This window comes from Pteropus medius, unplaced genomic scaffold (assembly GCF_902729225.1).
Source record: "Pteropus medius unplaced genomic scaffold, Ma_sr-lr_union100, whole genome shotgun sequence".
Taxonomy (NCBI): Eukaryota; Metazoa; Chordata; class Mammalia; order Chiroptera; family Pteropodidae; genus Pteropus; species Pteropus medius.
The window spans coordinates 47,577,162-47,594,126 of NW_024340849.1; the positions used below are offsets into that span (position 1 = coordinate 47,577,162).

The 16,965-nt window shown below is 38.8% G+C and overlaps 1 protein-coding gene across 6 annotated transcripts in view; it reads right to left on the reverse strand.

The window, feature by feature from the left end:
* PPP4R1 (protein phosphatase 4 regulatory subunit 1) overlaps positions 1-16,965 on the reverse strand; it is a 65,170-nt gene that overhangs the window by 42,214 nt on the left and 5,991 nt on the right. For 4 of the 6 annotated variants that reach the window (XM_039845866.1, XM_039845862.1, XM_039845863.1 and 1 more), the window contains one exon: positions 696-831. In XM_039845866.1, the coding sequence (XP_039701800.1) occupies positions 696-754 (59 nt within the window). In that variant the 5' untranslated portion in view covers positions 755-831. The remainder of the gene's footprint in view (positions 1-695; positions 832-16,965) is intronic. The other 2 variants (XM_039845864.1, XM_039845865.1) reach the window with 1 other exon arrangement.

A 16,965-nucleotide genomic window follows, 5' to 3' on the forward strand; every position in this document is an offset into this window, starting at 1 on the left:
TACATAACATATATCAAGTTCCTAATTTACGAAGTGACAAATGCCAGCATGGATTTTATTTTAACAAGAAGAAACTGAACATTTACTCAACACTTTTCATCTTTATCTAACTGATTTAACAAATTTCCAAGGTGACTGAAAATTCATTTCAGTTATCTTCAATTATAATAATGGCAAAATTTACTCATTTTACTAAATGAGTTTTATACACATATACTCAAAAAATTTAAGCAAAGACTTTCAGATTTCCCAGGAAAGTCTGATACAGGTGGTCTTGGGACCATATTGGAGAAACAATGCATTTGGAAGAATGTTAGCTCTTGTCACTGTCACTGCCATGTCCCAATCCCCTTGAACATTATCTGGCAAACAGTAAGTATACAACATTATCTGCTGGAAGAAAAATATACTCCTCAGTAATCACTTTACATGAATATCAAAATTATGCCTAACAGCAAAAAGCAATAGTTTGGTTTTGTTGCCAAAATGCAAAGAAAGAGTGCTTTATAGTTATTAGGATCAAGGAGTAAACGACTATAAAAGAGGATGGCTGGGATTATTAAGAGAATTTGGTGACTCAAACTACACGTTAATAAAACGTACTTTAAACTAAGTAATTTTATTTTCCCTACTGAAATTAATATAATAAAAGTGATCCTTCCACTTCCACTTTAAAGAGAAGAATATGCACATACCTGTTAAATACGTTCTCACTTGCAGCATACTTGTCCAATCTCCCCAGTGGCGTCAACATTTCATCTTGTGAGACAAAGTCCAGGGCTGAAGGTATAATAATCACATCAGACTCTGAGCTGTAGTCATCCACACCAACTATCAGAGACATCAGAAATACTCCTTATAACACTCTGAAACTAAAAAGTACTCCTTGTTTGTCTGAAGCATCTGAAGTAACACTGCCCTTAATGAATCTGGACTGGTACAAAGAATCATGGGAGAATCTTAGAGTTAATTCAGGAGTCATGAATGAATGGAGGATGGTTCCTCTGCCTTTTTTAAGTTCTAATTACCTCTAGAAGCACAGCGGTCAGAGGCTGCAGAAACTCAGTATGGGGTTATCACAGAACAGAGTGATCAGAAAAGAGTGGTCAGAGACCTGAGAGAACTTACACGTTCTATCAGAACACTAACAACTTGTAAATAAATAAAATGTCAAACACTAATAGTTAATTCTTCGATGGAGTCAAAGAAAAACATTATATAAAGAAGAGCAAAGAATCACAGCAAATTTCTCATCAGAATACAAGCCAGAAGACAGTAGAGCATCTTTACAGTACTGAAAGAAAAAAACAATAGCAACCTACAGCTATATGCCCAGCAAACAAATCTTTCAGATAGCTTTAAAATTAATATCTTTCAAATGTAAAGGTCAAATAAAGACTACTCAGACATACAAAAGCTGATAGACATCATCGCCAGCAGACCTGCACTATAAGATTAAAGGAAGTCCTTCAAAGCAAAAAAAAAAAAATTATACCAGATATGAAAATCTGGATTTATAACAAAGAAATGAAGAAATGGTAAATATGTGGGTAAATGCAAAAGCCTTATTTTTAAAATCTCTTAAAAATTGACTGTTTAAAGCAAAAAACATGTACTATAAAATAAAAAGATTTAAAATGTACTGTCAGGTTGGATTATAACATACAGAAGTAAAATGTCTGACTACAATAGCACAAAGGTAGGAAAAGAGTAAAGTATACTGTTCTAAAGTTCTTACACTATATGTAAAAGAAACATATTACTTGAAGGTAGACTGTAATAAGTTAAAGATGTATACTAATTATAAACTGTTAGCATTCATTAAACATTCGAAAAACCAACCAAAGATATATAAAGCCTACAAAGGCCATAAAATGAAATCATAAAAAATACTCAATCCAAAAGAAGGCAGAAAAAGAAGATAAAATGAGGATGTAGGATAAATAGATGGAAAATAGCAAGATGAGAGATTTAAACCCAACCATGTCAATAATCACATTAAGTGCAAATGGTCTAAACAGCCCAATTAAAAGGTGGATTTTCAAGCTGTATTAAAAATAACACCTAAGATGAAATAATCACTTATTTAGTGCAGAAAAGTTTTATACAGGTTATTCTAATCTCCAATAGCAAAGTACCTTAATTATGAACCAGAATTGTAAAAAACGTTAAGATACTCTCATTTGGCCTCTGTTTTCTCACCTGTAATGTGAAAGTGTTGAACTATCACAACCTGGTAGGTACCTTATGCAGGCTCTAAAATTCTATAATTATGACCAAACTGTTTCATCAGTCTCACACTTGTTAATCTTAAAGATAAACATTAATAATATTGATCTGGTCCATAGAAAGCAAAGAGCAGTGGGGAAGACTCCGAGATCAGTGGTTGCCAAACCTAACTGTTTAAGACAAGCTTGGAGCACTTACCTCTAAAATGCAGATTTCCCAGATATCACATGCAGACACTGATTATTCAGGTTTGGAGTGAGGTCCGGGAGCATTCATTTTCAATAAATACCCACACTAATTCAAATGCAGATTGCATATGAACAACCATATTTGAAAAACACTCCTAGAGAGTAACAAAGTCATATTTCTGCTTCAACTTTTGTCTCCACTGTCTATCATGGTTGACAGCTACTTTGATACAATAGGAGGTGTTTCACTCTAGCAGAGACAGTGGGGACAAAGGTTCATTTCTATTCCCCAGTACTGCCTGTCATTATCTTTGGGATCATTCTGGCCTAAATCATCTGTTTTGAATTCAAGATTTCCTCATCAATTCTTGATTGGACTAATAAGACTCTGGATTTCATCTTTATGGAGGCCACAAGGATATTGCACACTTAAGTCTTACATAGTCATCCTGCAAACGCATGACACGGTTTACAAGGGGAAACACACACATACACTCATCATAATGTAAACTCTACAGCATATACCCTACCCTAAGTGATGGCACAGTCGATAATATCCTCAGATAAAACACACAGCATAGGAGTAAATTTAGCTATACTGCTACAAGGATCCTATAGCTTACGCAAAATTGTATATTAACTTTAAAAAGATATGATAAATTAAAGATGCAAATTACAATTTAGGAATAATCTCTAAAACATGCAAGAAAGGATAGCTACAGTACCAACAGAGGAATTAAATGGAATACTAAAAAATAGCTGTGCAGCATGATGAAATCTTGAAGTGGTCCTGCTCTATCCCACCTGCTGTATCCATGCTGTATACGCTTTCCAACCACTTAGTAACCTTATTATCAGGTCAATAATAGCCTAATACTACCTCACAATTCATCTCCCTTCATCTCATCATACAGGCATTGTATCATCTCACATTATCACAAGAAAAAGGGTGAGTAAAGTACAATAAGATGTTTCGAGAGAGCCCCCATGTTCACATAATTTTTATTATAGCATATTGTTATAACTGTTTTATTCTATTACTAGTTATTGTTGTTAATCTCTTACTGTGCCAATTCTTAGAAGATACAGGAGTTTGCCATGCAGGACAGAGGGCAGGAAGAGGGCATTCTAAGCAGAGAAATCCAAAGACAGGGAGTTGAGGAAAACCATGTCACGTTTAGAAAATTACAAGTAATTTAGTATAGGTGGGGCACAGGGTTCACACAGACTTGAGGCAGTAGGGGAATGGGAATAGCAAAAATCAACTTAGCCTTTTAATCTTTAAAGAGTAAACTACTACATTTTGCAAAATCCCCTTGGCTGGCTAGAGAAATCACATTATCACCCTGTAATCAGGACTGGCATTTGAGGTTTTGTAAGCAACAACTTAGTTAAATTCAACAGTTAACTCCTTTAAGCAACAGAGAATTCCTGGCAGTGTATATTCTTATTCAACTATGCTATAATAAATTTGATTTAAATTATGAAATATTAATTAAAACCATCATTTATTTTAAAAATTAAGAAGCAAAGGTGATGGCTTTTCTAAGCCAAACAAGCTGTTTTTACACAACATTCTTAGAGAACCCCAGGCCTCGTTTCACATCTTTCAATTATGCTACACTCTTAGTTGTCAAAGAGCAGAGGAGGGAAGGAGTATATAGAAGCCCTAGTCTCATCAATAGTAGTGCATTTGAATTCAACGGAGATAGTTCAAGTTCTACTTGCATCAATACTATATAGTAAGCCTCTTTTCTATTCCTCATTAAAAATGCTCAGATATACTACAAATTCATGCTAATTTCATGCTCACTCAATAAGAATTTTAAATCTACTACTCTTAAATTTTACAATTCTCTCAGATGTTCCAAATTCCTAAGTCCCAAGAATTACCCTCTAAACATCAACATCCATTCCTACCTTATTATCATATATGCATTTGATATGCTCTACAGTGCCAAGGTAAGGGGGGAAAAAAGTGCCAGCAACCAGGAGAACAAAAGCAAGAGAGAGAAGAGTTTTGAATGGTACACCTGACCATCATTCTACTCCATGACCATACATATACTTTAAAGCAGCGGTTTCCAAAATTTTGGCACCAGGGACCGGTGCTCCTATGAAAATCTAATGCCTTGATGATCTGAGGTGGAGCTGAGGTGGTGATGCTAGCTAGCACTGGGAAGTGGCTGCAAATACAGATGAAGCTTTGCTCCCTGGCCCATCACTCACCTCCTGCTGTGAGGCCCTGTTCCTAACAGGCCAGGACAGGTACTGGTGTTTGGCCTGGGGGCTGGGGACCCCTGATATATACCCAATGTTGCCTTGCTGTCTTTGGAATTTTCATGCATATGTGAATTCCCTATGCACATGTATTAAAATTTTGATTTTCTCCTGTTAATCTGTCTCTGTTAATTTGATTATTAGCTCACCTAGGAGAACTTGGAAGGTGGGAAGAAAAGTATTAAAATTTTTAGCTCTACACTTCTTTGAATTACCTGCAATCTTGGGGGCCCTTGCTTTTACTCTGCCAGCAACTGCAGTGTTTGAGTTATTTTTTCCTTTTTTCATTTTCTTCTACCTGTCCTCACCCCCAAAACAGATAAATTCCCCAAAGACAAAGACTATCTTCCCAATCTTTTTATTACCTAAAAAAAAGAGTCTAATGCTTCTCCTGAAGAATGCATACTGATGTTAATAAAAAAGTAGTCCTTAGAGATACTTGAGGAGACAAGAGTCTAGTAACCATGTTTTATCCTCCCCTAAGACAGTCACAACCATTATCACACCAAACAGAACAGATTAATTTGTACGACCTAACTTTTCATTAAGCTTGATCAAAATACCTTCTATTCCACACACAGCCTCTAATGATATCTTCTAAAAAAGAAAAAAGCTGATAGTATGTCTTGCCCTACAATTTTTCCCTTGATACTGCTTAGGCTACAATAAACTTGCCATATTTTGTTTCCCAAATCTTTACACCTTAGAAAATGAAAGGTAATAAGATACACTATAGAGATTTAATCATTCTTACAAGAGCTACCCTAAGATTTGGGGTTTTTAAATAATTTTTAACAAATAAATAAACCAATAAATAGGGAGGGAAGGCAAGCTCTTCTATAAAACAGAATGTCAGCCAGTAAATGTAATTGATTCAAGTAAGAACCATCAACACATTCTAACATTACTAGGTAAAAGTTTTTTTGGGAATGGGCTGATTCCCCAGTGTCAAATTATTTCCCTTACTAATTACAAAAGAAAAAATTGAATTTTTAAGTGGAGAAATCTAGACATCACTTAACCAAGCGGTTAAAATTACCACCACTAATAACGTGGTAACATCAGGTGCCTCTTGAGACGAGGCACTGAGAAAATCAGCCTTATATAATATTCCTATCCCTCCCCACCAAAGCATAACCTGAATCAAATCATGAGCAAAAAGATAAAACCATACTGACTCTTCAAAAGTATCAATATCATGAAAGGTAAAGGCTGAGAAATTGTTCCAAATTAAAGAGACATGACAACTAAATTCAATGCAGGAGCATGGATTGTCAAGATAGTTACTATAAAGAACGTCATCGGAAAATTAGTGAAATTTGAAAACACTACATGTTACATAATTCAATTGTATCAATGTTACCTTTTCTGCATTTGATTGCTGGTTGTGAGAATGACCTTGCTCTTAGGAAATACAGGCTAAAGTTCATGATCTCTACAACTTATTTGCAAAAGGTTCATCAAAGAAGTCAAGATCAAAAATGGAACAGAACAGAAAAGCAAGAAGGGTGAATTCACTCTCTGAGTTGAGACATCCATCTTATTCTGCCCTAGGACATCAGCGTTCCTGCTTCTCAGGCTTTTGGACTCATGTCTGAACTTCCAACATCAGCCCCCATTCTCAGGCCTTTGGACTTGGATTTACTTACACAACCGACTTTCCTGGAAGACGACAGATCATGGAACTCTTGGCCTCTATAATCACTGGGGATTCAAGATGGCATAGATCAGGGATCCCCACTTCTGAGCCAGGAACCAATACTGGTCCGGGGCCTGTTAGGAACTGGGCTGCACAGCAGGAGGTGCACAGCAGGCGAGCGAGTGAAGCATCTGTATTTGCAGCTGCACCCCAGCATTAGCATCACCACCTCAGCTCCACCTCAGATCATCAGGCATTAGATTCTCATAGGAGCGTAAACGCTACTGTGAACTGTGTGTGTGAGGGACCTAGGCTGCACGCTACTTATGAGAATCTAATGCCTAGTGATCTGAGATGGAGCTGAGGCGGTGATGCCAGCACTGGGGAGTGGCTGCAAATACAGATTAACGTTAGCAGAGAGGTTTGACTGCACAGAGACCATAATAAATCAATTGCTTGCAGACTCATATCAAAACTCTTTCAGTGAGTGGCAAGTGAAAAGTAAGCCGCACAAGTGAGTTGATGTACTTCAATTGTACAGCTGCATCTGGTGGCAAGCTTTAAGTCAGAATCCGACACTTACTTTAGTTCACACGTGGCCTGTTCATTACTTTATTAACCACTTCTGTCCGCTCCTCTTTCCTGCACTGTGCACTTGTCTCAAAGTTTTGGTAAGCCCACAAGCTAACCCTAGCCAAAATAAGTAGAAAACAAACGTCACTGGAGAGCTTCTTTGGAAAGGGGCAAAGACCCAATGATGAGACAGCAGAAGACTCTTAAGACAAAAAGAAAGCAGCATTTAAAAGAAAATACCAAGAGTCCTACTTAAATTATGGGTTCATTTTAACAAGTGATTCACGTTCTCCAAGCTTGCTTTGTATAAAATGTGGCAACTGGCTATCCAATGAAGCCATGAAACCTTCAAAACTGCTTCCCCATATGGAGAAGCATCCTGCATTAAAAGACAAGTCTTTGGAGTTTTTCAAAAGAAAAAATTGTGAACATGAAGAACAGAAGAAATTATTGAACGTCACCACTTCATCAAATGTGTCTGCACTGAGAACATCATCCTTAGTGGCTAACTGCATTGCTAAAGCTAAGAAGCCCTTCACTATTGGTGAAGAGTTGATCATGCCCACTGCTAAGGACATTTGTCATGAACTTTAAAGAGTGACTGCAGTTCGTAAGGTGGCACATGTTCCTCTTTTGGCCAGCAACAAAAGTAGACAAATTGATGAAATAGCAGAGAATACTGAGGCACAATTGTTAGAGGATTAATGAGTCACCATGGTACACAATCCAGGTTGATGAGTCTACCGATGTTGACAACAAGGCAACTATGCTTGTTTCTGTGTGATCTATTTTTCAGAAGGATGTGCATGAGGATATGTCATGTGCACTTTGTTGCCAACCAACACCACAGCTGCAGAACTATTCAAGTCTTTGAATGATTACAAATCAGGAAAACTGAATTGGTCATTTTGAGTCAGTATATGCATGGACAGAGTGGCTGCCGTGACTGGATGGCTTTCTGGTTTCACTAACTGGGTGGAAGAGGTCGCTTTGGAATGTGAATCTACGTATTGTGTCATCCATAGAGAAGTGCTGACTAGCCGAAAAATGTCACCTGAACTTAACAACGTTTTGCAGGATGTGATTAAAATTATCAACCACAGTAAAGTACATGCCCTTAACTCACGTCTGTTCGTGCAGCTCTGTGAGGAGATGGACGCAGAGCACACACATCTCTTACACACAGAAGTAGATGGCTTTCTAAAGGTAGATCACTGGCCAGAGTTTTTGAGTTATGAGAGCTGCTCCTGAGATTTCTTTTAGAAAAACAGTCACCGTTGGCAGTACATTTCGGTGATACAGAATGGCTCGCAAAACTCGCTTACTTGTGTGTCATATTCAACCTACTTAATCAACTCAATCTGCCACTTTAGGGGAGGATGACAACTGTGTTCAAGGTGGTAGATGAAGTGGCCTCATTCAAAGCCAGACTGGAATAATGGGGGCAATGAGTAAACACTGGGATTTTTGATGTTTCAAACATGCTTAGCAGAAATTTTGAAAGAGACTGAGCCAGGGCCTTCTTTCTCTCAGCTGGTGCATGATCACCTATTTCAGCTTTCAGAAGAGTTTGAGCATTTTTTCCCATCCACAAAAGACCCCTGAACTGGAGAGAAATGGATCCGTGACCCATTTGTGAATAACTCAGGTGAATCGACTTTGTCCGTGCTAGACGGGGATCAAATGCTTGAGATGGCAAATGACAGTGGACTTAAAAGCGTGTTTGAGACAACTTCGAATCTCTATACGTTCTGGATTAGAATCAAAGCAGAATATCCTGAGATTGCCACAAAAGCACTTAAAAGCCTGCTCCCATTCCCAACATCCTATCTCTGTGAAGCAGGGTTTTATGCAGTGACAGCCACCAAAATGAGATTACAGAGTAGACAGGACACAACCAACATACTTCGGGTGTCACTGTCTTCCATCACCCCCAGATGGGACCATCTAGTTGCAGTGAAAACAAGCTCAGGGCTCTCACTGATTCTGCACTGTGATGAGTTGTATAATTATTTCATTATATAGTACAATGTAATAATAGAAATAAAAAGTATAGTAAATTTAATGCACTTGAATCATCCCAAAATCATCCCCCCCACCCCATCTGTGGAAAAACTGTCTTCCATGAAGCTGGTCCCTGGTGCCAAAAAAATTGGGGACCACAGGCGTAGAAGGTAGAGGCAGTGCACGCCCCCTCTAGCAACCACACAAAATTATAACAAAACTTCAGAGCAACCAGTACACAGATTCACCTGAGGTTTGGCTGAACAGAAGCCCTACAACCAGGTCACCTCAAATAACAGGTCACCTCAAAATGGTAGGAGGGGCAGAGATGCGAAATGACTCGTCCCACAACTGCGTGTGGCAATCAAGAATGGGGAGGGCTATCTTGGCTGCGGAGCCACCTCCTCCACCTGAGGAGTGACGGGTCCCGGTCACATACTGGGCTCCCTAGCCCAGGGTTCCAGTGCTGGGAAGAGAAGTCCCTACAATCTCTGGCTGTGAAAACCAATGGACATTGTAGCTGAGTGAGACAGAGGGCTGAGGGAAGTGGAGACCTTCCTCTCAAAGGGCCCACGCCCGGCCTTACTCGGACGAACTCGCTCTGAGCTCCAGCGCTGGGGCAGCTGTTCCAGGGGCGCCAGGGACATACGGGGAGGTGCTCAGTCGTTGTGCTTCAGGGTAAGGGCTGCTCCCAGACATAGGTTCCTTTGTAGAGCCCTCCCCACTCCTAGCCTGCAGACGCAGATGCCATCAACCTGGGTAACACTGGTCATTCTGTCCAGGGGATTCCCAGACTCAGCCTTTCTCAACTTGTGGGCCCATCCAAGCCACCTCCAGTGATTTACCCCTTACAATTGGCTGTCTTGACTCCTGCTGCGAACTTTCATAAAATCTCTCAATGGCTCACAAAACCCAGAGCAGCAGCATCTGGCCTCGGCGTGCCCTGCACCTCTTGCTGAGCAGCCCCAAGCCCCGCACCAGTGGCAGCCAGCCTCCGTTTCTGACTTGGCCCCTCGAGGTGACTATAAGCCCAGAATGGGTGGCAGCCATATGTAGATGGCTTGGTGACTCTTACCAGGTGGCCCTGGAGGTGCACAGACTGCAGCTGAACTTGGCCTGCAGCTGGACCTCTCCTAGGTCTGTGCCAAGGGGCACCACAGCACACCTACTACTTAAAGTCACTCTGGTAATAAGACCAGGAGACTTAGGAGCCCTGCCTAGTACACAGAAACAGACACAGGGAGGCAGCCAAAATGGGGTGACAAAGAAGCATGTCCCACATCAAAGGACAAAACAAAGCTCCAGAAAAGAATTCACCAAAATGGAGACAAGCAATATATCAGATGCAGAGTTCAAAGCATGGATTATAAGGATGCTCAAGGAACTTAGGGGAAGAGTAAATGAACTCAGTGAGAACTTTACCAGATAAAAAATACAAAAATGGAGATGGACAACATAATAGCCAGTCAGAAAAGAAAATACAATATCTGAGATGAAAAGTACATCAGAGGGAACAAACAGAGTGGATGAAATGGAGGATCAAATCAGTGACATGGAGAATGGGGCTGCAGAGGACACCCAATCAGAACAGTAACAAGAAAAAAAATCGCCCCCAAAATGAAGATAGTTTAAGAAGTCTCTGGGACGTCAAGCATAATGACATTCACATCATAGGGATATGAAAAGGAGAAGAGTGAGAGCAAGGAATTGAAAACCTATTTGAAGAAATTATGACAGAAAAGTTCCCTAACCTGGTAAGGAAAATAGTCACACAACCTCAGGGGAAATAGACATACAACCCCTGGAAGTTCAGAGTCCCAAACAAGATGAACCCAAAGAGGCACACACCAGGACACATCATAATTAAAAATACAAAAATGACAAAGGTTAAATACAAAGAGAGAATCTTAAAAGCACCAAGAGGAAAGCATTTCATTACCTACAATGGAGTTCTCGTAAGACCAGCAGTTGATTTCTCAAAAGAAACTATGTGAGACAGAAGGGCTTGGCACAAAATATTCAAAGTGATTAAAACCCAGGACCTACGATCAAGATTGCACTACTCAGCGTAGCTACCATTCAGAGTCAAAGGACAGATAAAGAGCTTCCCAGACAAGAAAAAGCTAAACAAGTTCATTACCACCAAGCCAGCATTATAGGAAATGTTGGAGACTTCTTCAAGATGAAGAAAAAAACATGTATCAAAAGTCTAAATAAAGAATAGCAATAACTACATATCTATCAACAAGTTCTTCAAATAAAAAAGAATTAAGTGCTCCAATCAAAAGACAGGGTGGCTGAATGGATAAGAAAACAAGACCCTTACATATGCTGCCTGTAAGAGACTCACTTCAGATTAAAAGACACACACAGACTAAAAAAAGTGGATGGAAAAAGATATGGCATGATGGACCTAGAAGGTAGTGTGTTGAGTGGAGTAAGTCAGAGGATGACAAATGCCACAAAATCAAGTTTCATACGTGGAAACTAAAGAACAAAATAAACAAAACAAACAAACTCATAGATAGAGAGAACATTTTGAGGATTACCAGATGGGAAGCGGGTTGGGGAGGGTGGTGAAAAAGGGGAAGAGATTAAGAAGTATAAATGGGTAGTTACAAAATAGTCATGGAGACAGAAAGTATAGGATAAGGAAAATAGCCAATAATATTGTAATAACTATGTACAGTGTCAGAGGGGCAATAAATTTATTGGGGTGACCACTTTGTGAGTTATATAGATGTCTAACAACTCTGTTGTACACCTGAAACTAATATAGTATTATATGCCAACTATAACTGAAAAATAGTTATTAAAAAATAATGTATACATTGTATATGTATATATTAAAAATTATATAGAGAAAAATAGAGCAAACTGGCAAAATGCTAACAATGGCTGAATGTAGGTGAGTTTTGGGAATTAACTATAATACCTGTGCAACTCTGTGTAGGTCTGAAAGTTTTTCAAGTAACAAGTTTAATTTTAAAATAAATTATTTTATTATTTCACTGCAAGTTAAGTTTATGGCCTTATTTAGCTTGGCCAGAAAAATCAAGATTCATCTCAGCAAGTATGTAGTGAAAGTCTACTATGTGCTAGGCACGCCACTATGGATAAAGAACAAAGATGTTATACATCTTGGACTTACAGTGCTGGGTCAGCAAATTATGGCCAGCAGGTCAAACTGGCCCATGTCTGTTTTTGTAAATAAAATTTTATTGGAAAACATCTACGTTCATTTATGTCTATGGCTGCTTTCACCCTACAATGGCAAATCTGAGTAGTTACAACAGAGATATTTTAGGTTTGGTTACAACCCACAAAATCTAAAATATTTACTATCTGGCCCTTTACAGAGATTTTCCAACCCCTGGTCTAGTGATACAGCAAAAAAAAAAAAAAGATAGAAAAAGATAAATAACAAATTTCAAGAACTTTATGGTGTCAAGCAATGTGTATATCAAATTTCAATTTGTACTCTGTGATAACAGAATTTTATCAGAAATCTTTCCTTCAAATATAAATACTAAAAGTTTACTAAATCTTTAGAAACAATCTTTAGTAAGTATAAAATTGTTTTATAGCATGTTTAGTCTCATAACTGAGTTTAAGCAAGAATAATTTGCTAAAATTCATTCTACGAATATTTCAGAAAACATTTCCCTAAAGAACACAGGTAAATAAATAAGACAGTGGTGTTTATTTGCTTTCAAATTAGTTACCAAGATCATGCTTTCTAAACAGTATTTGACAGCCAGAGAAATATGTAGCATATCAAAGCACTTGCAGGTGTGGATCTTCTATACATCATAGATGTGTTTTTTTGTTCCTTTCAGCAAGTAAACATTCTCCTTAGTCTAGTAATCCTTTTTTCTATAAGTATTCCAAATATAAAATTTGAGCTAATCCAAGTCCAAATTACTAACCACCACTAATAAATGAAGTCTTGAATTTATTTGAAGTCTTGAAGTTATTTCTACAAAAAAACTAAGTTGACAGATCTAAATGTACAAATAATTTATATCAAATCTGCCTTTGATAATAAATCCAAAGCAGTATATGTTTAAATATAAATGCAGCAGCAAGATTTTGGAATGACCACTTCAGGTCATTCCTAGTGACAGGATCAAGACACATCAGATTACACTATTTTTTTTTAATAAAATTTTTTATTTTTCAATTATAGTTGGGATACAATATAATATTAATTTCAGGTGGTAAGAGATCTATAAAACAAAGTGCTTACCCCAATAAATCTAGTATCCCTCTGCTCTCACACATATTTATTACAATATTGTCGGCTATATTCCTTATGCTATACTTTCTATTTCCGTGACTATTTTGTAACTACTCATTTGTATTTCTTAATCCCTTCCCCCTTTTTCACCGACCTCTCAATCCCCCTATTTGGTGACCCTCAAAATGTTCTCTGCATCTATGAGTTTGTTCTTTAGATTCCATATGTAAGTGAAATCATATGGCAATTGTTCTTCACTTGACCTACTCCACTCAGCACGATACCTTCTCGGTCCATCATGCAGTCTCTTTTTCCATCCCCTTACTTTTAGTCTGTGCGTGCCTTTTAATCTGAAGTGATTATCTTTTAGGAAGCATATGTAAGAGTCTTGTTTTCTTATCCACCATTCGGCTACCCTATCTTTTGATTGGAGCACTTAATTCTTTTGCATTTGAAGAACTTGTTGATAGATATGTAGTTATTGCCATTCTTTATTTAAACTTTTGATACTTTTTTTCTTCATCTTGAAGAAGTCTCTCCAACATTTCCTATAATGCTGGCTTGGTGGTGATGAACTTGTTTAGCTTTTTGTCTGGGAAGCTCTTTATCTGTCCTTTGACTCTGAATGATAGCTTTGCTGGGGTTTTCATCATTTTGAATATTTTGTGCCAAGCCCTTCTGTCTTGCAAAATTTCTTTTGAGAAATCAGATGCCGGTCTTATGGGAGCTTCCTTGTAGGTAACTAAATACTTTTCTCTTGCTGCTTTTAAGATTCTTTGTATTTAACCTTTGGCATTTCAGTTATTATGTGTCCTGGTGTGTGCCTCTGTGGGTTCATCTTGTTTGAGACTCTCTAAGCATTTGAGGTCGTATGACTATTTCCTTTACCAGGTTAAAGAAGTTTTCTGAAAACCTATTTCTCCAAATAGGTTTTCAATTCCTTGCTCTCTCTCTTCTCCTCCTGGTATCCCTATGATGAGAGTGATGTTACACTTGATGTCCAATAGTCTCCTTAAATTATCTTCATTTTTTTTGGAATTTCTTGATACTGTTTTGATTGGGTGTCCTCTGCTACCTCATCCTCTATATCGGTGATTTGATTCTCCTCTTCATCCACTCTGTTGATTCCTTCTAATGCAGCCATCCCCAACCTTTCTGGCACCAGGGACCAGTGCTCCTATGAGAATCTAATGCCTGATGATCAGAGGTGGAGCTGAGGTGGTGATGCTAGTGCTGGGAAGCGGATGCAAATACAGATGAAGCTTCATTTGCTTACCCACTGCTTACCTCCTGCTGTGTGGCCCAGTTCCCAACAGGCCACGAACCAGTACCAGTCTGTGTCCCAGAGGTTAGGGACCCCTGCTCTAATGTGCTCTTCATCTCAGATATTATATTCTTTATTTCTGACTGGTTCCCTATTATAATTTCCATCTCAGTTTTTATGTTTTTTATCTCTTTGTTAAAGTTCTCACTGAGTTCATCTACTCTTCCCCTAAGTTCACTGAGCATCCTTATAACCAGCGTTTTGAACTCTGCATCTGGTATATTGCTTAACTCCACTTTGTTTAGATCTTTTTCGGGAGCTCTGTTCTGTTCTTTCATGTGGGACATGCTTCCTCGTCTCCCCATTGTGGCTGTCTCCTTGTGTTTGTTTCTACGTACCATGTAAAGCTCCTAAGTCTCTCGGTCTTAGTAGCGTGGCTTTGTGGGGCCTGGTGGCACAGTTGTGAGAGGGGTTCAGCTGCAGGTCAAGTTTAGCTCCAGCCTGTGCCCTTACAGGGCCACTTGGTAAAAGTCAGCAAGCAATCCACAGATGGCTGCCACCAGTGTTGTGCTTACAGTTCCCTCAAGAGGCCACACCAGAAACCAAGGCAAGCTGGGCTAGTGTGAGGCTTGAAGCTGCTCAGCGAGGGGCACGGGGCACAGGACATACCAAGGGCACCACTGGATTTTGCTTGGGTAGGGCCATAAGTTCAGAGGGACGGAGATTCAGGGAATCTTCTGGGAGGAGCAACTTCTATTATCCAGTTTGATGACCTCTCATCTATGGCAGCGCCTGTGCTGCACGCTGGGAGTGGGGAGAGCTTAACCAAGGACCAGTGCATACCGCCAGCACTTCTGCCTTGGAGAAAGAGCCCCTCTAGTCCTTGCCCCAAAGCCCTACAACTCAGTGTCCCCTCGTCATGTCCCTGGTGCTCCATTCCCCCAGCAGCCATCCCAGTGCTGGAGCTCAGGACAAGCGAGTCCATCACTGTGAAAGTACGGTCATGGTCGCAGCCTCTTTAAGAGGAACATCTGAACCTGCAATAGCCTCTGTCTCACTCAGCCCACATGGGACCAGGGAGCCTCGTGTCTCTACCCGCCTCCTACCGTTCCAAAGTGATTTCTTAATTTTCTTCCTAGTGGTAGGGCTTCTGATCCCATCCAGACCCCAGGTGACTCTGTTTGCTGTTTGCTCTGTGGTTTCATCACAATTTTGGTACAAAGCCTCTACCCTCTACGCCATCTTGACCAGAACAGTTCTTATCCACTTTTACTCCTAGCTCTTGATTTTAGTAACTGTGGGATCACTGATTCACCCACCAGAGGCATAGCACAACTCAAATTTTAAGTTTATGTGATCCTCTAGATGATACAGCAAACCAATTTAAAATATAAAATTCAACTTTTGTTAACCAATATTCTTTTGTTATCATTAAGGCTGACCTAAAAGGGTGAAATGTGCTTTAGCAAGATAAAAATAATAAAGATGTTGCTTCTCTTAATCTGGTGATCGATATGATTAACATGAAAGTGGTTTTAGTAATTATACAAATCTGCTTATCATAGTAGAACCAACAAAGCAAATGTTTAAGAATTTAATCATTTAAACTTTCATAATTACCATACCTAACCATAACCTTAGATGTCCTGTTCATAGACTGGAACATCATATTTCAAATATACCCCTTGTGAAATATTTATAGTTAAAATAAAATGACACCTGGTATGTCTTTAAAGTACTCTGGCCTCTGGCTAAGCCCCCTGGCTCCCCAACAAGTTCAGGTGTTAGAAGGAGATAAAAGAAGGTGAAGCTAAGTGGTGGGTATATAGTGGCTCATTAGCTTTTAGGTATATCTGAAATTCTCACTAAAAAAACAAACAATATTTACTTAAAAAAATGTAATTCATCATAATAAAAGACTGAAAAAAATAATAGATACAGAAAAAGTGTTTAACAAAATACGACATCTGTTCCTAATTTCAAAAAAGCTCTCAGTAAATTCAGAGAACTTTCTCAATCTGATAAAGGGCATCCATGAAAAATAAGTTGAACATCAAAATTCAAAACTTCTGCTCTTCAAAATACATTAAGACAATGAAAAGACAAGTCACAGACAAAATAATATTTGCAAATCACATATCTGAGAAAAGATTTGTATCTGGAATCTACGAAGAACTCTCAAAATAAGAGGAAAACAAATAACTCAATAAAAAAATGGGCAAAAGATCTGGACACTTAACCAAAGAAGATATATAGATGGTAAATGAACACATGAAAAGATGAGTATTAGTCATTAAGGAAATGCAAATTCAAACTACAGAGAAAAAACCACTACACACTTAATAGAATGGCTGAAATGAAGACTGCCCATACCAAATATTGGCAAGGGTATGGAGCACCCGAACTCTTACACACTGCTGGTGGTGTGTAAAATGGTACAACTATTTTGGAAAACACTTTGGCAGTTTCTTAAAAGGATAAACAGCCATTTCATTCCGAGGTAAATACCCGAGAAAAACAAAGTATACATCTGCATCAAAACCTATAC